Genomic DNA, 23,688 nt, shown 5'->3' on the forward strand with positions numbered 1-23,688 from the left:
TGCTGCTGCACGCAATGTTGATGGTGAACAGATCAAAACACTGACAGAATCCATGGATGGCAGGCTTTTGAGTGTCCTTGCAAAGAAAGGTGGCTATATTGGTCACTGATTTGTTTTTGTTTTGTTTTTGAATGTCAGAAATGTATATTTGTGAATGTTGAGATGTTATATTGGTTTCACTGGTAATAATAAATAATTGAAATGGGTATATATTTTTTTTTGTTAAGTTGCCTAATAATTATGCACAGTAATAGTCACCTGCACACACAGATATCCCCCTAACATAGCTAAAACTAAAAACAAACTAAAAACTACTTCCAAAAATATTCAGCTTTGAAATTAATGAGTTTTTTGGGTTCATTGAGAACATGGTTGTTGTTCAATAATAAAATTAATCCTCAAAAATACAACTTGCCTAATAATTCTGCACTCCCTGTAATGCATCCTGCCTTAGGGCTCTAAGGCCTGCTAGACGGGTGACTTAAATATATTGCAATAATCACAACTGGTGTAGTGGAGTAGAGCTAAAAGTAGGACAAGTTGTCTACTTTTGATTAGGAAGACTCATTATCGAGTCCTGAAGTCCTTAGAGAACCAGCAAGTGGGGTGTTACTTAATGGGAGAGGTGGTCTCACACACTTGTGCCATGCTTCATCCTTGACCACCTCTTCCACCTTAGTGGACCGTCTTTAGAACCTCAGGCCCTAGGTTCCAGGGGTACCATTTACTTGGGACTTGCAGGGGGTGCTAAAGGATTTGACAATTGGGGAAACAATTGTACAGTTAAGGAAAAAAGATCTGGCGGCACTAGGGACCTGGTTAGCAGGAACCCAGTGCACTTTGTCTCAGTTACATCTGGTACCAGGCAAAATGTGGGAGGTAACCATGTCAAAAAGAGGCACTTTATTACAGTAGGTGTTCGCTACACACCTCAGAATGTTCTGTGACTGGCATGGGTGACTTGAAGATGGTATTCACTCCCCTACCTCTTTGTTCTCTGTCCAGGGACCTCACCCCCACTGAGCAATCTTCTGTGTTTTCGGAGGCAACTGCTTGTTTGTCAATCCCCTACATCCAGTAAGAAGCTGTTACGTGCACATATTGAACTGTGGCTTATTTTCATTATCACCACTCGGAAAAACATTTGTTTTCATTTTAAAACACAAATACTTTTCAAACATATTTAATTGGTAAACACTACATGGACGCAGAAGTGGGTTAACTACAATATTTCAGTATCTGGTGGTATGACACTTGTCTGAGAAAGTGACCTGTATCATCCTGACAGTTTGGAAATTAATATAAGCATTCTTACAAGATTGATTGTTTTAAATTAATTAATGACAAATAATTAGTCTTTGAAATCTACATTCAGTAGATAGGATTTTCATTGAATATTGTGTAAGAAAAACTGGTGACTTATTTCTTGGGGTTGTGCTGTTATTAGAACACTAGTGGTTAATTTAACGTTTGATTGCAGCTTGTCAGGGTGCTCTCAGTATATCAAGGCTCAATAAGCAGGCGGTTTAATCTTGCATTTCTCCCCTGTTGTAGATCCTAAAACAGAACAACACGAGACTAGAGAGTCGTACTCAACTTGTCACAATGTGTCACATGGGTCCCAAGGTCTTCATCAATTGTGCTGGATTCATCAAGATTGATACCAACTCTCTGGGTGACAGGTTAGTACTAACTACCGTTAGCCAGAGGACATTTTAAAAAGTGGATAATAATTGGGAGTTGTATTTCATGTCAATATTATGTTTTTCATACATTTTTTTGAACTTCATATTGTTGTGAGATCCAGTTTCTCACCATGGTAATCACTCATCAAAGGTGTATACTGAGAATAGGCATGTTTTGAAGAAAGAACAAACTTAACTTAATAGGTTACCATTTTATTTCTATATCATAAGTGTTCAGGTACTGAGTGCTTTAGTAAGAAACATCCTGGTCCTGAAGATAAAATGTTACTCTGCCATGGAACAGAAATCCACTATAATAGACAGTGTAGGCACCATAGTCATGCATATTATCTAACCTCATTCTACCTACGGGAAACATGTCTGTTTGTGTTCCATCTTGGTCTTACTTTTGCTGTCCAAATACAGTATTTTTCAGTTCTTTCTAAACTGCATATGTTTCATGGTCAATATTTTTGAAGGTTTCTCACCATTTAAATCCCTGTTCCCTTTTGACTTCTTTACAGTTGTCTGCTGTAGGCACCTTGGTTACTAGTTCCCACTTTTGAACCTACCTTTCAAGTCTAGTAGGGTTGGGCTTGTTCCAGAAAGGACTATTACTGAGGAAAAAGCAAATACATTGTTAAGGGTGCTTGTGAACTGCTTCTGGTAGAAACGTTTATAAATGCTCAAATAGTAAACTGAAGAGAGAAGTGGGCCTTAGCAGCCCTAGATGAAGAGAATAAGTTGTGCATGGACATTTTATTTTAGGAACATGATGGTGGCTTTATTCAATTGGAATTGAAAGTCAGAGCCTGTATTATTATTTTAGTACACAATCCTTTAAATAGAGGCTCCTACACATATTCTACTTCTGCTACTTAAGATAGAGGTGTGGCACTCTGTTGTACTCCTGTTCCTCTTTCCAAAATATTTGAGAGTTACCTGAAACGCAGCCAGGACCAGAAGAACACTGTCCAAAATATGTCACTGGAAAAATTGTTTGGTGGCGCATTGAGCAGCTCCTGTCGACTTGGACAAACTATGCTACTCTGTCCTGTTTGATTCTATCTGGCATTCCTCATGGTTTCTCACCTCAGTGAACTCAGCAGTCTGTGAGCCCAGCAGGAGTCGATCATGATTTTGTGTGCCTTTTAACTGTACAGCAGTGTCTCTACCAGTATGTGGGTTCACCCAGAGCACATTCAAATGCCCATTTATGGAACATTTGATGGCATTTGACTGTTGAGGAGTTTACAAACCTTTTTAGTGGCACATCAAGTGGAAAGGTTGTCTTCTGTAGCTCTAGGTGTAAAACCTGGCAGGTGTATTTTATTTGCTGCTTTAACATTTTAACCATTTTGATTCTAGTCTTTTACTTAAACATACAGTGGACATGAAGTATTTTGTTTATTCCTTGATTTTGTTTTGCTTACCACCTACACGTACTTTCTGAGATTTGCCTTAATGCTTGGTTTAGCTGCCAAAGGTGATCAGAATTTGCTCTCAATGAGACCTCCTTATCAGTTGGAGTGATTGGGAGAGGGAAGGTCATTACCTAAGGGACCACTTTCCCTGACACCTTCCACTAGTATTTAATTACGACATTTGGATAGTGCTCCACACTCTTGATAAGGCTGTGAAGTACTAGGATTTTCTTCAGTTCCTGGGTGCCCTTTAAATGGTCATTTTTAGAGTGCAACAGTGACCTCAAAAAGGTATCCCGATGCATATTGACGTGCACTAATCCAGAAACCTCACATAGGTTAAAATGTTAGATCTTAATGGTTTGGTAAAAATAATATGGTCGTTAAGAAGTTGCAATGGAAGAGAGTTCCAAAGCGTAGGTGCCAAGTAAGAAAAAAGATCCTCTCCCCCAGCCCTCCATTGCTGGTTTTCCAAGTGCTGGGAATGCCCAACAGGTAGCTATCAAATGCCACTGTAATCACAATGCAAGCGGACTGCACGTGTTTACCACCAGTGTGCACCTTTTAAGATAATGCTGCTGCGATGCAGAAAGGGTAAGGGTCACTTGGCTTGTTACACATGAACATGTGTGCACACGTGTGGGTTGCGCATTGTAGAGTACTGTCATGCACAGCCTGGTAAATGCGCACAGGTAGCCTGACGAAATGGGGTCTCTGCAGGATTAGATTCTCACCCTGGATAGGCCCTATACTGTCAGTGTAAACTAATAGAGAAAATCAGTGTGATTTACTGTTTGGTCTATAGTGACACTCTATTATACACATAGGGAGAGAACTGCCTTGGAGTGCAGTTTTGCTCACCTTTCGCCTACATAGATCATTGTTGTCTGGAAATGGGGTGTAACCTGTGTGGTAAAATCAATTATGCAACTTCCAAAAGATCTGTACACTTAATGGGCCATCCAGAGTTTTTATGTGTTTCTGGCTCAACTCAGGATCATAGCCCAGAACTTTTGTCACCCTGGTGTGCCCAGTTAATTGTGTTTCTCTCCAGCAGCAGGAACATAGGCCTCCCCTTACAAAGGGAGCAACAAACAGTACTTCATCCAGCTCCTGAAAGTCGTGGGGTGGAATGATCTGCATCAATCACTCAGTTGCCACACTGAACTAGGGATGTGCCTGCACAAGCCAACTGAACAAAGGAGAGTGCCCGGACAGCTGGAGCCAACCCAGAAAGGGGGCTTTTTTGACATTTGGTTTGCAAGATCAGAGGACAGAGACCCCATTCCGACCGCCGCATGGGCAAAAATGATCTTTGGGGGGTGGGGTTGCGGGGATTCTTACTTTCCCTAGCTGTGGCGATTCTCCCCACTGCCAGTGACTGGGGGGAGCGTGAGGCTGCCACAGACCGCAGCACCTTCCTGCAGGAGGAGACAAGCAGTGAAACCTATCCAGCTCCCGCGAGGCAGCACAGAGGAGTGCTGCCTGAGTGGGGAGCTGGCAGGGCGGCCTTGGGTGGGCTTCTTGGGCCGACCCCCAACAGTGGCAGAGTGCGGGGTGCCCAGGTGGAACTGGGCACCCCTAAAAAAAACAAAGCGAAAAGGGCAGTGGCACAACTGAAAACAAAAGAAAAGGTACATGGCTCTCCCCTGCACAGCAGGAGAGCTGATGCTTAAATATTCACTACTCCCAAAGGATCGCCCCTTAATGCCCTGAGGGGTTTGTCTGTTTTGTTCACCACCAATAAGTGCATAAAGTACAAGGTGAGCTGAAGGAACAGGAGTTCCCTATTCCTTTCAAGCACTCCTAGTGCTGGAGATTTTACTCTGCAGCTGGGAGTGCAGCACCCCCTAGGGGCTATGTGTATTGGTATAGTCATTATTGCCTGAAGGTGGTTAAAGGAAACATGTCCTGAAGCACCGTTGTAGAGAGCTGGCGATCTATGCATAGTACCAAATGTAGAGGTACACTATGCAGACAGTGCAGGCGATCCTTATTGGTTTACAGGGGTAAAAGTGACAATCCCAAAAGCACTCATTTGGGGTAATGTGGGTGAGCAGTTAGGTTTATCAGAGGGTAGCTCTAAGCATTTGCTGAACAGTGTGTCAATAAATGAGATACACTCAAAAAGGACTCAAGACCAATGTTTAGAAAAATAGTTACTCTGTTTATATTATGTTTCAACACTAGAATACTTCCAGGAAGATAAATAGTGTTGCAGTTTGTATCGTTTTAGCAAGTAAGTAACACTTTTACTCATGCGATTTTACGCTGTAAAAGGTGCAAAGTACTTTTACTGCATAGTGGTCCTTGCAACTGTTTCTCGGGGGCCTCCTGTCGATTGTAGGGTGCTTGAGGTGCAAGGTCATAAGCAAGGCCAGCAATATAGTTTTCCTTGCCCTGAGGCATTTGGGGGTCCAGTGGTGCTAGTTGAGACGTGTGTCCTGCGCACTGCACAGTTGGCGACAAGAGGGGCCACCTAGAAAGAGACTACAAGTGGGAACTTGAGGACAAGTCTGGGAGAACCCAATGGGGGCTTGGTCAGTGGGGGTCCTGGGATCAAGAAAAGACATTCGGATGTCGTGGGCCAGGGAGCACGGGTGCAACGGGTCTTTGTCGTTGGTGCTCCTGCATCAAGGTACCCACTGGTTTTTGGGGAACCTGTAGGAAGAGGGACAGAACAGTGCAGCTGGATGGTTCTAGAGGATGTCCTCTGCGATGTGGTCGTCCCTTGATGACATTGGAGTCAGAATTGGCCTTCAACAAGCCTTGGTATTTGCAAGGGGTCGGTACCCCAGGTATTAGTACAGCTCAGTTCCGGTTAATCCTGATGTCTTCTCACTTGGAGGGGAGACTAGACTGGTCTCTTGGAGCACGGTGACTTGCTCCTCGGCCACTGCTGTGTTAGTGGACCCAGTGATCAGCAGGGCGGTGAGCCGAACATTGCAGTTGATGCCTGCAGGGAAGTGGCTTCTTACCTCCAAGGGTGATGCTGACAGGTTGGCGAAGTGCTGAAGGACCCCTGAGGCTTTTGGAATCCCCACATCTGCAGGATGAGTAGTGATGTCACAACTGTCGGGACAGATGCAGGTAGGCAGGCAGGGTTTTGCACCAAACGTCCACCGGTCACCATGGTTCTCACTCCTTCTGCTCTTGTTTGTCCTCTTCTTCTTTGGGTCAAACTAATCTGTTCTTCTGGTGTCAGGGGTCCACCTAAATATTCAATTTAGGGGTGCTTAGAGGAGTGTAGAGTAGTGCCAAATGGGCTACTTAACCTAAGGGTGGCTACACCTTCTATATGAACACTTCCTGTGCGAAGTGGGCATAACCCTGTCTCAGAATTCCTAGTTCCGCCAAAATCAAGATGGTTTTGAACCCTTCCTCGACTGTCCACTTTGGGATCCCACTATAGGGGTGTGGCTAGCCCATGGGTGGAACACACCTACTGCCTAACTAATTTTCCTTCCTGTCCTGGTGCCAAGTGGGCCTCAGGGCAGGAGGGTGACCATTCCCAGGTCTGGGAAAGTCAGGGTTGCAAACCAATGGTGGTAGGGACTTTGCAGTCCCTGGCCTTGTTATGCAGATTTACTAGCTATCCTGCTGGAGTAGGTGATAACACTTTCCTCCAGAGCAGGCATTGTTTCTGGCCTCTGAGAGCACAGGCTCTCACCTCCAGGGGTTCAGAAACATGTCTGCTGAATGGTTGTGACTAGCCTGCCACCACAAACAACTGGCTGGAGACTAGTAGGTTTCAAGGGGCACTACTAAGGTGTCCTCTGGGTGCATGTCATGATAAATCTAAGGCCGGCATCAGTAGGGATTCATTAAGGCAAGGTGTTTGATACCAAACACCATAGGTTTCAGTGAACCTATTATGTAGGTGGGGAACTCATAATGACCTGTAATTCCTCTGGGTTTTGTTTGGACTCTTTCCAGTGGACCTATTTTTGATCAGCTATATAAAGAGCCAGCTTCCTACAAGGGACCTGTTTAGCAGGGACCCAGTGCATCTCAGTCAAAAAACCTCAGTACCAGTGAGCCAAAAATGTGGGGGGTGACCAGGTCAAAAAGGGCACTTTCCTACAACCCTCTAGGGGCCAAGTGTATGGTTGCAATGCATTACAATGTGATACCTTCTATGAGCTGATTTTATAATTGCAGTTTGATGGTTGAAAATGTACCAGTAATACACAAACGCAAAATACTCATTATAAATGCTTTACTGGTTCCCATAATAGCTCACAGTATATATGTTTTATTAGTATTAAAAAGTGCATTCATGCAGCATTATTATTTTTGATAATAGCATTTGAGTACAAAATGATGATTTTAACATGTGGTTTGTTGCTCTTGAATCTTGATCAAACCAGTAGACTACTGGATATGTTTGTGTGACCCCTTTAGTCAAAGGTGATTATACAATATCATATATGCTATTTTCCATATGCCAGTGTTCATATATGTAAACTATTGCATAGTATTTAGTAGTGTGTGGGTAATAAATGTACTTCTCCTTTTTCTAAAGGAAAAGTACTGACTGGACAATCATTTATTGACTATTATTTTTGTGTGCCAGTGAATGGTGATTACTAGCCCACACCACCTCTCCTGAGTAGACTCTGCCTCACTACCCTGAGAGGGTCAAGCACTACAATGGAGTGCTTGGTTTCATGTAGGGGTATTGTGGACCCATTACTTGTGCAGGCCACACCACTAATAACCTAGTTTCCTACACCATCCAAAGGCAAGAGACTCTAAGGGTCATTGAGCTTGGCCTCCTCTTCACAGCACAGGGACACAACTGTGGAAAAGCCTCTGGGTCAAGTTGGTAGCTGAAAGTCTTCAACTCTCCACCAGCCTCTTACATCCAACACCAGGGACCAGGACCCAAAGCACAACATTTCACCTGAGTTTGCTGAGCCTGGGTCTTCGAGATGCAGCTGCTACCCCCGGATGACGAGCTATCAACCCAAGAAGGATTGGCCTATGATTGCAACTGGTAGTCTAGTGGTGACTGAACTTCTACCCGCATTGAGTGGACTTCGAGGGACATCGACCTTGTGACCAGGACTGCCTCACCTCCTTATTGGACTGAGGAGTAGCATCCTTTAAGTATATTCAGCATCTTTCATCCCTTTCACAAGGACAACTTCCTTTAGGAAAGCCCTGCAACAGATTCAAAATGCCTGGAACTCAATGAAGACTGCTTCGCCTACTTAGGTAACTGTCTTTGAGGATCTTGCTGGTCCCCCTGACTGGCTTCCTACTGGAGTTGGTTACCTGAAGTGACTCTAGGTGACCGTATTACAACAAGCTACAATTTTGAGGGGAAAAGTTACTAAGTGTCAAATTCGTTGCATTTGCTAGTGCTTGTTCACGGTTGAGTAAACTAATCGAGTTTACTATACCTGGTAAATTCTATATCTCTGGAACCGTCCAGTCAGCTTTTTTCATTGCGGTGTGTAAAAACACATAAAAATGTGGTCTACTTGCTAGTCAGCACATGCGCTGTCTCTTTCAGACATGTTTACAATCAGTGGGCTTACATGCTTGTATTCGTGTTGTGTACATGCAGGCTTCGAAAAATCATAAAAATGTTACTAGACCTCCAGGTCGAGTAACTTGAATAATCTACTTGACCTAACTGTAATGTACTAGACCTGTAAATGCATCTCAAATTGTGTGATCCTAGGTGTAGGAAAGTACCCTCTATTCGGCATGGTTACCCCCCAGTTTTTGCCTGCTGTCAGTGTGTTTTGACTGTTCACAGGGATCCTGCTAACCAGGACCCCAGTGGCTGTGCTCTCTCCCTCTCAGTTTGGTTGCTTAGAACTTAGCATACCCCACAACTTGCATACTGGTGCCCTCCATGTAAGTCTCTAGTATATGGTGCCTAGGTACCCAGGCCATTGGGACACCAGGGGATCCCCATGGGCTGCTGCATGTATTATGCCACCCATGGTAGCCCATATGAAATGTGTCTGCAGGCCTACCTTTGCAGCCTGCATGCACCTTTTCGCTACAGGTCACTGTAAGTCACCCCTAAGGCAGGCCCTCCTAGCCCAGAGGGCAGGGTGCAGGTACCTGTGTGTGAGGGCACCCCTGCATGAGCAGATGTGCCCCTATGAACTCCAGATCCATTTTCCTGGACTTCGTAAGTGCGGGGAAGCCATTTTACCCATATTCTGGACACAGGTCACGATCTGTGTCCAGCTACATAATGTTAACTCTGAACCTAGGCATGTTTGGTATCAAACATGTTGAAATCATACCCCAATTCTGTTGCCAGTATTGGTTGTATGATTCAGTGCACTCTGGGGGCTCCTTAGAGGACCCCCAGCATTGCTCCTACCAGTCTTCTGGGGGCTTTCCGGGCAGCCTGAGCTGCTGCTGCCATCCCGCAGACCAGTTTCTGCCCCCTTGCTGCTTGATCAGCTCAAGCCCAGGAAGGCAGAACAAAGGATTTCCTGTTGGGGTGGGGTGTGGGGTGTGTAACACCCTTTCCATTTGGAAATAGGTGTTACATGGCTTGGGAGGGGTAGCCTCCCCAAGCCACTGGTATGCTTTGAAGGGCACATTTGGTGCTCTTCGTACATAAACCAGTTTGCACCAGTCCAGGGACCCACGGTCCCTGCTCTGGCGTGACACAGGACAATGGAAAGGGGAGTAACCACTCCCTTGTCCATCACCACCCCAGGGGTTCTCCAGGTGGCCACTTGATTCTGCCATCTTGAATCTAAGGTGGCCAGAGGCCCCTGGGAGCATCTGTGTGGCCAGGCAGGCAGGTGACGCCACAGCCCCCTCCCGATAGGTGGTCACCCTGCTAGATGACCCGTCCCCCTTCCTGGGCTGTTTAGGGTCTCCCTCCAGTGTGGGTCTTCAGATTCGATGTGCAAGATTCCAGCAGGACTCCAATGCATCATTTACTTAATCTTCTGGCCACGAGGACTGCATCTGGACCCTCAGGAAACTGACCATCTGCAACTCCAGCGATGACTCTGCTTTACACCATTGTTTCTCTGGCTCCTTCCAGCAACTTCAACATTTCCCTTGCTGTGCACCCTGAGGGTGACGAGTCTTCAGCCTGCACAAGAAGCAAGAAGGAATCTCCCTTGGAGTGAAGTCACTCCCTTGCATCCGCAGGCACCTATTGCAACGATGACTGGCTGCGTTGATCCTCTCTCTTCCAGAACTGCATGTTTCCTGCCTCACGGGTGGTGGTCTGGAGTGGTCCCCTTGGTCCTCACTACCAGCTGTCCAACTTGGGAGATGGTGAGCCCTTGCCTCTACATGCAGGACAGTACCCCTGTGCACCACGACTCTTGCAGCTACCAAGGCTTGTTGGCTCTTCTTCCAAAGAATCTTAAGGCTCTGTGTAGCCCCAGCCTCCAGCACTCTTCCCTGCCAAGCACAGCCTGCTGCTCCAGCGACGTGGAACTCTTCTTCTGGAATGCTGAGTGGGCCTCACTGCGACTCCTGTGCCTGCTGCCTGTGAGTTGCCTGTAGGGGCTGGATCCTCATCTTTCGACTCTCCTCACTGCTGAGTGTCACCTGGGACGCCCCTCCATGGGTTGAGTCTCCCTATGGACCCTGGTCCCCAACAGCTCTGCAATTCTTGCCTTTGCCAATGCTTATTGGTGGTTTTTCCACACCACTGTCTGACTGCAACTCTTATTCCGACGTGGGACATCATCTGCATCACTTCTGGAATTCTTCTCCTGCTACTGTGCTGTAAAGCTGACTCCCTGTCTTCATCGTGTAATTGGTCCTGCATCTCCAGAAGGGTGGGTAGTGGCTCCTGCCCCAACTGGACACTTTAACTCGAACTGGATTGGTCCTCTTGTTTTGCAGGTCCTCTTTTGTCATGGGCCATCTTCTGTTTCTTCCAGTCTTGCTTCGGTCATGCACAGTCTTTTCCAAAGTTTACCTGTGGGTTTGGGGAAAAAACATGTACTTACCCTTTATCTCCTGGCCGCTGGGGGGCACCCTGGTTCTTACCCTTTGGGGTTCCTAGTTCCTCCAGCTCCCCTCTATAGATTCCACTTCCTTCGGTGGGGGACTGACTTTTGAATTCTACTTACTTAGTATATGGTTTGTTCTCCCCCTAGTGTCTCCATTATTCTTTATTTCACTGTTTTCTTTTGCTTTCTATGCCAATGCCTGACCTCTAATGTGTATATAATAGTGTTTGCTCACCTTCTAGTGGAGATTTGCCTATACAATATTTTAGTAATTGTGTTAGCAAAATAACGTACCTTTATTTTTGTAAGACTGTGTGGGACTTTCTTCAACCTCATACTTCCTCTAACCTCCAACACACCATCAGGGATTTTCATCCTTGCCACACTATTGGACATTATAAGCTGTGTGCTTTGGCCAAATTGTTCCAGCTACTGACATATATTTTGAAATGTTTGTACAGTTGATTTAGTTTCTTAACCCCTTCGCTGCTAGGCCTTTTCCCCTCCTGTGCCGAGACTTTTTTGGCTATTTGGGGCAGTTCGCGCTTAGGCCCTCATAACATTGTGTTCTCATAAGCTACCCACACCAAATTTGCACCCTTTTTCCAACATCCTAGTGATTCTAGAGGTACCCAGAATTTGTGGGTTCCCCCTAAAGGAGACCAATAAATTAGCCACAATACAGCAACATTTTCATTAAAAACAAAAATGGGAAAAAGGGCTGCAGAAAAAGGCTTGTGGTTTGTTCCCTGAAAATGGCATCAACAAAGGGTTTGCAGTGCTAAAATGACCTTCCTCCCAGCTTTCAGGAACAGGCAGACTTGAATCAGAAAACCACATTTTTCAACACAATGTTAGCATTTTACTGGGACATATCCCGTTTTTACTATTTTTTGTGCTTTTAGCCTCCTTCCAGTTAGTGACAGAAATGGGTGTGAAACCAATGCTGGATCCCGGAAAGCTAAACATTTCTGAAACGTAGACATAATTCTGTATTCAGCAAGGGGTCATTTGTCTAGATCCTACAAGGTTTTCTTGCAGAAAATAACAGCTAAAATAAAATAAATATTGAAATTGAGGTGAAAAAAACAGCCATTTCTCTCCACGTTTTACTCTGTAACCTTTTCCTGCACTGTCAGTTTTTTTAAAGCAATATACCATTATGTCTGCTGGACTGTTCTGGTTGAGGGGAGATATAGGGCTTGTGGGTTCTTCAAGAACCCTAGGTACCCAAAGCCAACAAATGAGCTGCACCTTGCAATGGGTTTTCATTGTATACTGGGTATACAGCAATCCATTTGCGGAAATATAAAGAATGAAAAATAGGTATCAAGGAAACCTTTGAATTTCCAAAAAGTGCACAAGATAAGGTGTTGGGAAGCAGTGGTTATTTGCACTATATGTGAATTCCGGTGTCCCCAAACTAGCATGTGAATTACAGAGCATTTCTCAATTAGACACTGTCCTACATTTGGAAGGCAACAATGTAGAGAAAGAAAAGGGGCAATAACACGTGTTCTTCTATTCTGTGTTTCCCCCAAGTCTCCTGATAAAAATGGTACCTCACTTGCACGGGTTGGCCTAATGCCCACGACAGGAAACGCAAAATGGATGCATCACATTTTTACAATGAAACCGGAAGTGTTTTTTGCAAAGTGCCTAGCTGTGGATTTTGGCCTCTAGCTTAGTCGGCACCTAGGAAACCTACCAAACCTGTGAATTTTTTAAAACTAGACACCTAGAGGAATCCAGGATGGGGCGACTTGTGGGTCTCTCACCAGGTTCTGTTACCCAGAATCCTTTGCAAGCCTCATAATTTGGCCAAAACAACACTTTTTCCTCACATTTCGGTGACAAAAAGTTCTGGAATCTGAGAGGAGCCACAAATCTCCTTCCACCCAGCATTCCCCCAAGTCTCCCGATAAAAATGGTACCTCACTTGTGTGGGTATCCCTAGTGCCCGCAACAGGAAATGCCCCAAAACACAACGTGGACACATCAAAGTTATCAAATACAAACTACCTGTTTTTGTGGGGGTGGGTAGCCTGCGTTTTTGTTCCTGGGCTCAACAGCCATATAGGAAAACCTACCAAACCCAAACATTTCTGAAAAATAGATATCCAAGGGAGTCCAGGGAGGTGTGACTTGTGTGGATCCCCCAGTGTTTTCTTACCTAGAATGTGGGATCACCGCACCAGCACAAATTTCCTCCCACCCAACGGTCCTCTCAATATAGGCTGGGGGCAGAAATGGCCTTAGAAAAAATGCCCCCCAGGGGAGCGACCCTTGCCTCGCTCCCCTTTCATTCCAGTAACAAAAACAAAAAATCATTGGTGTCTAGTGGGCATTTGTGCAGCCCGATTGCTTTATGATCGGGCTGCAGAAATGCTCAGAATGACATCAAAAGAAAGGAAAAGCCTTTTCTTTTTTTTGATGTCTCTACCTGCCCCCTCCTCCTGAGCGGAAGAGAAATGCTTAGCGATTCCCCTTCCAGCCCTGCCCTGGAGGCTTGGGGGGTGAGGCCCACAGAGGGCTAGTGCTTCCTCCAAGCTCTGGTGCTGGGACGTAATGGTTTCGTCCTCAGCACAGGAGCACTGTGCCGCGGGACATAACTATTATATCCACGGCACAGAACCAGTTAAATGTGTATTATGAAAAACCTGACAGCCTACAGCCTTTGGTTCCACCCTTTTTACAGCAGTTGAGACAGTTCGCCTCACAAAATCTTGGGACTCTGCAGTCAGAAGGAGAAAAGACAAATTGACTTTTGACCTCTATCTTAAAACAGAGCAAATGTGACGAGAACAAGATTTAAAGTCTTCTTTATTTGAAGCACCTCCACCCAGTACAGGCTTTGTTCCTGGCCACAGAGTGACAAAAGCACTCACCCCATGTGGCCAGAAACTCGTCTGGTTGTGGCAGGCTGCCGAAACTAGTCAGCCTAGCACTAGAAGTTGGACTGGTATTCAGGGGGCATCTCTAAGATGCCCTCTGTGTGCATTTTCCAATACATCCCACACTGGCATCAGTGTGTGTGTAGGAAGTTGGCTCTGTATTCACTATTTCAAAGTAAGGAATAGTATGCACAGAGTCCAAGGGTTCCCCTTAGAGGTAAGATAGTGGCAAAAAGAGATAATTCTAATGCTCTATTTTGTGGTAGTGTGGTCGAGCAGTAGGCTTATCAGAGGAGTAGTGTTAAGCATTTGTTATACACACACAGGCAATAAATGAGGAACACACAATCAGAGACAATTCCAGGCCAATAGGTTTTTGTATAGAAAAATATATTTTCTTAGTTTATTTTAAGAACCACAGGTTCAAGATTTACAAACAGTTTTCACACAAATTACATATAGCTATTTTAAAACTAGACACTTAGTGCAATTTTCAACAGTTCCTGGGGGAGTTAAGTGTTTGTTAGTTTTTGCAGGTAAGTAAACCACCTACGGGGTTCAAGTTTGGGTCCAAGGTAGCCCACCGTTGGGGGTTTAGAGCAACCCAAAGTTACCACACCAGCAGCTCGGGGCCGGTCAGGTGCAGAGGTCAAAGTGGTGCCCAAAACGCATAGGCTTCAATGGAGAAGGGGAGGCCCCGGTTCCAGTCTGCCAGCAGGTAAATACCCACGTCTTCGGAGGGCAGACCTGGGGGGCTTTGTAGGGCATCGGGGGGTGGGGGGGGACAAGTCAGCACAAAAAGTACACCCTCAGCGGCACAGGGGCGGCCAGGTGCAGTGTGCAAACAAGCGTCGGGTTTTCAATAGAAATCAACGGGAGACCAAGGGGTCTCTTCAGCGATGCAGGCAAGGGGGGGGGCTCCTCGGGGTAGCCACCACCTGGGCAAGGGAGAGGGCCACCTGGGGGTTGCTCCTGCACTGGAGGTCGAATCCTTCAGGTCCTGGGGGCTGCAGGTGCAGAGTCTTTACCAGGCGTCGGGTCTTTGAAGCAGGCAGTCGTGGTCAGGGGGAGCCTCGGGATTCCCTCTGCAGGCGTCGGTGTGGGGACTCAGGGAGGTCAACTCTGGCTACTCACGGTCTCGTAGTCGCCGGGGAGTCCTCCCTGTGGTGTTTGTTCTCCACAAGTCGAGCCGGAGGCGTCGGGTGCAGAGTGCAAAGTCTCACACTTCCGGCGGGAAACGTGTGTTGTTGAAAGTTGCTTCTTTGTTGCAAAGTTGCAGTCTTTGGGGAACAGAATCTGTCCTTGGGAGTTCTTGGTCCTTCTAGATGCAGGGTAGTCCTCTGAGGCTTCAGAGGTTGCTGGACGCTGGGAACGCGTCGCTGGAGCAGTGTCTTTAGAAGTGGGGAGACAGGCCGGTAGAGCTGGGGCCAAAGCAGTTGGTGTCTCTGTCTTCTCTGCAGGTTTTTCAGTTCAGCAGTCCTCTTCTTCTTAGGTTGCAGGAATCTATCTTGCTGTGTTCTGGGAGCCCCTAAATACTCGATTTAGGGGTGTGTTTAGGTCTGGGGGTTAGTAGCCAATGGCTACTAGCCCTGAGGGTGGCTACACCCTCTTTGTGCCTCCTCCCTGAGGGGAGGGGGCACATCCCTAATCCTATTGGGGGAATCCTCCATCTGCAAGATGGAGGATTTCTAAAAGTCAGTCACCTCAGCTCAGGACACCTTAGAGGCTGCCCTGACTGGCCAGTGACTCCTCCTTGTTTTTCTCATTATCTCCCCTGTACTTGGCGCCAAAAGTGGGGGCTGTGTCCAGGGGGCAGACATCTCCACTAGCTGGAGTGCCCTGGGGCATTGTAACACGAAGCCTGAGCCTTTGAGGCTCATTGCTAGGTGTTACAGTTCCTACAGGGGAGAGGTGTGAAGCACCTCCACCCAGAGCAGGCTTTTGTTTCTGTCCTCGAAGAGCACAAAGGCCCTCACCACATGGGGTCAGAAACTCGTCTCTCAGCAGCAGGCTGGCACAGACCAGTCAGTCCTGCACTGAAGGATTGGGTAAAATACAGGGGGCATCTCTAAGATGCCCTCTGTGTGCATTTTTTAATAAATCCAACACTGGCATCAGTGTGGGTTTATTATTCTGAGAAGTTTGATACCAAACTTCCCAGTATTCAATGTAGCCATTATGGAGCTGTGTAGTTTGTTTTTGACAGTCGCCCAGACCATATACTCTTATGGCTACCCTGCACTTACAATGTCTAAGGTTTTGCTTAGACACTGTAGGGGCGTAGTGCTCATGCACCTATGCCCTCACCTGTGGTATAGTGCACCCTGCCTTAGGGCTGTAAGGCCTGCTAGAGGGGTGACTTACCTATGCCATAGGCAGTGTGAGGTTGGCATGGCACCCTGAGGGGAGTGCCATGTCGACTTAGTCATTTTCTCCCCACCAGCACACACAAGCTGGCAAGCAGTGTGTCTGTGCTGAGTGAGGGGTCCCTAGGGTGGCATAAGACATGCTGCAGCCCTTAGATACCTTTCCTGGCATCAGGGCCCTTGGTACCAGGGGTAGCAGTTACAAGGGACTTACCTGGGTGCCAGGGTTGTGCCAATTGTGGAGACAATGGTACATTTTAGGTGAAAGAACACTGGTGCTGGGGCCTGGTTAGCAGGGTCCCAGCACACTTCTCAGTCAAGTCAGCATCAGTATCAGGCAAAAAGTACGGGGTAACCTCAACAGGGAGCCATTTCCTTACAGGGTGACCTTGTCAAGGAAGGCATTTCTTAACACCAGTTCTTTGTCAACTCGCCAAAAGAGGTGAGTAGGCCCTAAAAAAAGCTCAACCTGATAAAATATGACTCCACATAGCGAGTAGATTTTTTGAGGCCTGGCATGTACATCCGTGGGTTACTTGTGGCACTTCTGATGTGTCATATTTTTCTCCTCTTCAGTTATGTGTGTTTTATGTTGTCTACTTATCTGTATTATTAAGGCGCTCTGCTAAATGTTTACATTTACTAGCAATTATAGGTAGGTTTTTGTGTAAAGAGTATGTGTGTAATAATTGTGTATAATTTGTTGGGGATGATGTCTAATAAGTACTTTATAGGGCTGTCGTATTTCAGAATATATTTTCTCTGGCGAAGGTAGGGACAAAGGTAGCTGGAGCATTGAAGTTGAAGACATCTGCTTCCAATCAGCATCCCATTGTTTTCAGAGTTTGCAATTCCCTGCCCTACAAATTATTTAGGGCTTTAAATTGTTTTTGTTGGGGGAGGGAAACAGTGTGCCTCCACTGAGTGGTTTTTGTTTCTGCCCAAGCACTCACATTTCTCAAGATTTCCCTGCCTCCTTTTCAATTTACCTTTTAGCCAGAAAGCACAGTGCTGGAACACCACAGTTTATTTTAAAAAATAAAATAAAAAAAAACTAGATGTTTTTTCACTGTCTAGACCTCATGCCCATAACAAACAGGAGCAACACTTACGCCAAACTTGTGTGTAAAGTTTCATCATGGGTGCAAGGGCGTTGCAGGAAAGAGGGTTATTTTCAATCTTAATCCAGCATTTTCCTCTTAATAAATTGTCATCCAATGTATGTTGGTACCCACTCTTCCATCCGCGTTGCTTCTTTTCCCCTCCTCCGAAATCTATGTTGCTTCTTTTCAGTCCCATCCTCCTGGCCTCCTCTGTTTCTTCTCCACTCCTGACCCCCTCGTTCATGTTTGCTCCCTTCTACCCGTTTTCTGCATTGCACCTCATTCCCATTGACCCAGCCACCGTAACAAAACAAATCGGTATAAAACGGACACCACTGGCCGTGTCATACTGAGTTTATTTTTTTAACCTTCTCACTACCTGCCCCCCATCCTTTCCTGTGTTGTTTTGCTTGTCCGACGCCTCGTGTTATAATCATTGTCCCTCCCCTCCTGACAGCGCTGGATGTGTCATAGTACTTTTTTCCATTACTTTCAGCCATGCTGAGCAGCAGATGTGCTGCATACAACATGGCTGAAAGACATTGACAATACTGTTTGCTATTGCATTGCTGAGACCTATTGGCTTTTCCAATGCCTGTTATAAATTGGTGTTGCATTTCTTTGGTGTCTTGTTAATAATTAATAATTTTTTCAACTCAGTTGTTTTGGTGCTGTTTAAATTATTTACACCTTTTCCTTTGTGTAAGCCTTACTGCGAAGAGCCACATCTACTCAGGGTTGAACTAAAGGTTCGACAATTAAAACCTCAGTGTCCTAAAGGGCCTGGTAAGTGTATTACACAGCGAGAACCCACATCCACCCCACATAATACAATTCCTTTCTCACAGTGATGATTTCTCCAGTTGCCACTTCCAAGAATCTCCATTTTTGGCCTACTGAACTTGAGGGTTTAGAGAACATCCAGTGGTCAGTTGTATTTAGATATGTCCCAGTGATACATTTGTCGAGTACGAGGGTGAATTAACTGGTGGAATAGGCATAGAGAAGACCGGGGTGTTACTCATGGTACTTTCTGATCCCCCAGAATGATGGGGAACTTAAACATATTATCGTCCTCAGACTCTTGATCTCCTTCCGCAAGAAAGATAACTTCACAATTATGACAAAGAGGTTCTAAAAGTCTTTGATTCTGAGGACTAGGAGGTATCCCTGTACCAGTGTGATGCATGCTTTTATGTACTAGTCCTGGAGTTCCACAGGAAGCGCCTCTGCTCTGTGGTGTGGTCAGACCACTTCACATTTAATGTACTTCCCTTCTGACTTACTTCAGTCCTTCTCATCTTTATGAAGGTCGTGTTGATAGCTGCTGCACATCTTAAATCAGGAATGCTTGTAGGCCAATTCCTTGGTGGCTGGTTGCTGAAGTTGCGCTATTCACTGCTTTACTTTTTGACCTGCTATAGACAACGGTGTTCTTGCTTCCCACTGCATGTTCTCTATCCGCAATTCCAACTCTCATGTTCAGCCAGTACAGAGCATTCCCATTGTAGGGGCTCTTCTGCATACAGTTGCCTTGAAAGCCTTCTTACCGCCTCAACAATTCTGTGACGTTTAGGCTATGATCCTGATGTTTCATACAAGATCTTCTGGTCCAAATATTTAGAGTCTGCCTTAGGCTCTTGGGATCCGCCATCCTCATGGTGCCGCACTCCCGTTGATCCTTGGGGGCTCTTCCGTGGAATCTCTAGCATCCCATAATTTTGGGCAGAATCTGCAGTTCCAGCGAGGCAGCTTAAGACCTTTGGTGGTGGATGACAGACAGCAATCTCACATGGAACAAGCTCTTTTCCTTCCCTCCTCCATAACTCAAGGTGGTGCCGAATGAGATGGCTGGGCTTTGGAGAATACCTAGTTGAGGTAGACTTCATTGTGCTGCACCCAGACCTCTAAGTGCTGCAGTTTCATGAGTGGATATTGAGCAGAACCACTAAGGGGGTTGATCTGCTATGTGAGGTGTCTGATGTTTTATCTGTTTGCCTCAGCTCATCTACATAAAATTATTCAGGCCAGTGGTCTAAAATTGTTGCCTGGTGAAAACAATCTGTGCAGGCTAGATAGTTTGAAATACATTTTACTGATAGAGACTTCTAGCTGCTTTTTACTGATATATACTTCTAACTGTAGATTTCTCACCTTTTGAATATTTGTACTCCGAGAACTTTTCAACAGTACCACTGCACACCAGTAGATGGTGATGTAAGGCTCCGCACTGATGCTGTTCAGCTCCTGAAACTGACGTGTGGAGCCTGTATAAGCACAATACCCACCTGCTGACATTTCTCTGCCACCTAATTTTGATCCGGAGCTACCTCTCTTCTCTTTCAGACCATACCTCATTCAAACTCTATTTTTTAGTGTGCATGTGACATGTCATCTCTCAAAATGACAGGTGGTAAACCCTGTAAGGACTGTCTAAAGCAAATGTCTGTGATAAAGCCTCATGAGGTCTGCTGGGGTTGCCAGCATCGAGTCAAGCTTCTGTGACCTTCAGTGACTGAGTGTTGATGAACGCAAAGGCTGTACGCGACTGAAGCATGGCTCTACATCGCCACGTACAGGAAGACTTCACGATGCGACCGGTCTAAGATGAAAGTTTGGTCTAGGTGTACCGTCATGATCTAGAAGTCGTAGGAGTTGTTTCAGAGGTCGGTCTTCGTTGCAAAGTACTTGGGTAAGTTGAAGAAGAAACGCACAAAATTGAAGCAGAACGTCACCCCTTCCCACCATACACACTTCGCTGAGGAGATGTGGGGCGTACCAGACTTGTCAATGCCAGTGTCGCTCCTGTAGTTGTACAACTTCGGAGTCTATCTGACAACTTGCTCCAGGACAGCCTGAGTTTATGGGGCCCTTCATCACTACTCATCAGATCGAAGAGTCCTGCAATGCCATGCTCTGACTCTTTTAATAGTGCACATCTCCCTCTAGCATGCCTGCGGGACCCATGGAGCCCAAAGTTTCTCTATCTGGATTACCACAGGCAGTTTTGCCCTCTGCACCAGCTGGACCCTGGGTTCCCATACACTCTTCCTGCAGGCCCATTGATGCTACTAACAGTTTGTGGTGGAACATGAGCATTTTCAGTTCACTGCACTCCCCTTTTGTCTCACCAGTGCCCCTTGGGTGCTCTGGAAAGTGATGGGGGTGGTGGCAGCATAAATTTTGGAGGTCAGAGTTCCCAGTCTTCCCCTACCTTGACGACTTGCTGTTGAATGTAGGCTCCCTGCAGGTAGTCATCAATCACCCCCAGACTTAAGCGAGCCTCCTGCCATCTTTGAAGTTCACTGTCAACGTGCCAAAGTCATCATCTGAGCAATTCTGGGCATGGTTCAATTTTGTGCATTAAAATAGACTATTTTTATAAGAATTTAGAAACTCGAATGAAAAAGATCCAATAGGAGGTTCTGGATATATTAATTTAACAAACAATAATAAATCACAGCATCTTCACTGAACCACGAACAAGTCTTGGCAAAGTCAACAAATTTGACACTTAGAAACTTTTTCTGAGAAAACTTGGGTACACGTGTCTGCGGTCAGTTAGAAGTACTTGGGGCAACTAACTCCAGCAGGGATCTAATCAGAGTGACCAGTAAGGTCCTCAAGGTCCTGAAGAACAGTTCCCTTCGCAGAAGAAGCTGTCCTCCGGTAGTTCCAGGTAATTTACCTGCGTTGAAATGGATTCCTATAGAGTAGTCCTGATGCAAGGGTTGAAGGATGCTGAAGATGCTCCAAAGATGCTGTGGATGCCACGCTGTCGATTGGGTTCACCAGTCTCGCTGAAGTCCAGTTTCCCAATGCCGTGGTCACAGGCCAGTACTTCCTGGGTCAATAAGTCACCTTCTGAGAGTCCCAGCAGCTCTCTGACAGCATTCCCGGGCTCAGCGAACTCTGGTGCATTTCGATGCCTGCATTGGTCTGTAGTGCACCATGGCGGCGGTGGTAGCAACTTGAAGACTTTGGGCTATCAACTTGCCCCAGCAGGCTTCTTCAACTGTTGTGTCCATGTGCTGCAAACAGGAGGCCAGCCGGCGAGCCCTTGGAGTCTCTGGCTTGACTGGGCTCTGAAGACAGCATCTCCTTAAGCAGGACACAACAGGCACAGTCCACCTCTTCACTAGCCACCAGGAGATGCAGTCTTCGATGGTGCAACCTTTTTGATCTCCTCTGTGTAGCAGGGCAATCCTCCTATGGCCCTTCTTCCAGGTCAGTCAAGATATAAGGTCTGGGTGCCAGATGTGCCCCCTTTATGCTCAGAAAGTTGCCTCTTGGCAGGATGCGGTTGGTAGCCATTGGGCTTTCCAGGTTCCCCATTGGGCTTTCCAGGATTCCTGTGGAGTGTGGCATCTGGCTGTCTGAGGATGCACCATTCTGCCAACACTCCTGGTGTTCAGCCCTCACCAGCCCACCTCTAGGCTATGGCTACTTCAGGGCTAGAGGCCCCTGAGTAATTAGTTTTGGCAGCTAGTTTCCCCTCTGTGCTCCGTGTGCTAGCCTGTCTGCCTAAACAATAAGGCAACCCCTGGTGTTGCACATTTGCCCTTCAAAGGTGGCTTCTCCTTTGAACCCTGCCTTTTGGGGCTAACACCATGTGTCTTCCTGTAGGAGGAAGGTGACACCTTCCTGGCCTGCAATTTCTCATTGTTCTCCTTCCTCAGAGTCGTTGGCACTTCTCCTTAGGAGGGCAGCAAGATGTCTCGTGGATATGCTCCATGTGTGCCTGGGACGGCACAGGAGTTTTAAAGGCAACTAAGTGGCAGATTTGCCAGATCTCCATACTGTAACAAGCTTCATTCATTTCAGTTTGGGAAACAAGTTGGGCTTAACGTAATGATTTGTTTGATACCATGGATTGCCAACTTTGGTCACACTGTTCCGCAGTTAGCACAGTTAAGGGATCAGCATGGAACTCTTTACCTATCATTTGGGCAAGTTTTTCCACAGTAGTTTTGCATGTTTTCTGCCAGGACATGCCAAGTACATGTCATTTGTTGCACGCTGCCTTAGGACTCCGTAGGCATGCCAGTCAGGTGGCTTACACAACTGTACAGGGGAAGTGGTGGCTTTACCATTGCTTTCAATGGCAAAGACGGGCTAGCAGTGCGGGCAAGCTCTACTTGTCTGTTGTGTGGACTGTCTAGGAAGCTGGCTCTTTATGTAGTATACCAAAAAGAGGTATGCTGTGTAAAGAGTACAGGTATTCCCTTTCATTAAAAATCCATAGTGCTCTATTTGTGGTAGGGTGGTCGAGCAGCTTAGGCAAATCAAAAGGGGAGTGTTGAACATTTAGTGCATACACACTCTCAAAAAGGAGATACACACCAATTTAGAAAAATAACACAATTTTATTTTTAACACCAAGAACTTTGTTATTAGGTAAGTAATTTTAAAGTTAGCAGTTTTTAAGTACTCATCAAGTAAGCTTGCATTGACTTTAAGGTAGTAATGTTATCTATGGGAAAAGAAGCATATACTGCATATAGATACTGGGCAACAACTTACAGGGCTGTTCTTCTGGAGTTAAGGTAAGAATAGAGCAAGGTCCAAGGCAGCACCAACATGTCACCTCAGTTGGCTCCGGGGCATCTGGGAGCAGAGGGGCTTTTCAGCATTGGATGCCTTATCTGATAGAGACTTGTAGTTGCAGATTCCTTTCCTTAGAATTTTCCCCCAGGTGTCAGACTGGACATTTTTTCTTCAGGCAATACCCTTGCGCATTGGTAGGTGCGTCGGTCAACTCTGCGGGTGTCGTTGGCGTCGTCACCGTGATGACGTCTGAAGACGTATATAGACACCACTTCAGCGCAGTGACTTCAGTTCTTTTCTTTCTGCATCATGCGCTGATCTGGAGAGAGCTACCCTTGATCGCTTTTTGACTGACTCCGACTTTTTTGACGACTTTTTGGTGCGTCGAGGGATGTCCCCGAAGACCGGCTTCAAACCCTGTGAGGACTGTCACCACATGATGTCGGATCCACATCTGGTCTGTTTGTGGTGCCTGGAGCGTGACCGTGACCCAAAGTCATGCTCCGAGTGCCGTGGCCATGCACCTGAAGGCCTTGAGGGAACGGTCCCTCAAGCTTATGGCAGCCCAGCACTCGACTCTGCCTTGGTCCTGGTTTCACTTGAGGGGAAGGTCTCAAGACCGGTCGCGGGGCCACCACTATTCTTCTTCGAAGTCTTCGGGTCAAGGTAAGAAGAAGAACAAGTCGAAGAGATCCTGTCATCCTTCTA

The 23,688-nt window shown here is 46.3% G+C and overlaps 1 protein-coding gene across 3 annotated transcripts in view; it reads left to right on the plus strand.

Moving 5' to 3' along the window:
* SUPT6H (SPT6 homolog, histone chaperone and transcription elongation factor) overlaps window positions 1-23,688 on the plus strand; it is an 893,672-nt gene that overhangs the window by 597,153 nt on the left and 272,831 nt on the right. For all 3 annotated transcript variants that reach the window (XM_069226188.1, XM_069226189.1, XM_069226190.1), the window contains exon 24: window positions 1,555-1,682. In XM_069226188.1, coding sequence (XP_069082289.1) covers window positions 1,555-1,682 — 128 coding nt within the window. The remainder of the gene's footprint in view (window positions 1-1,554; window positions 1,683-23,688) is intronic.

This window comes from Pleurodeles waltl, chromosome 3_1 (assembly GCF_031143425.1).
Source record: "Pleurodeles waltl isolate 20211129_DDA chromosome 3_1, aPleWal1.hap1.20221129, whole genome shotgun sequence".
NCBI classification, from domain to species: Eukaryota; Metazoa; Chordata; class Amphibia; order Caudata; family Salamandridae; genus Pleurodeles; species Pleurodeles waltl.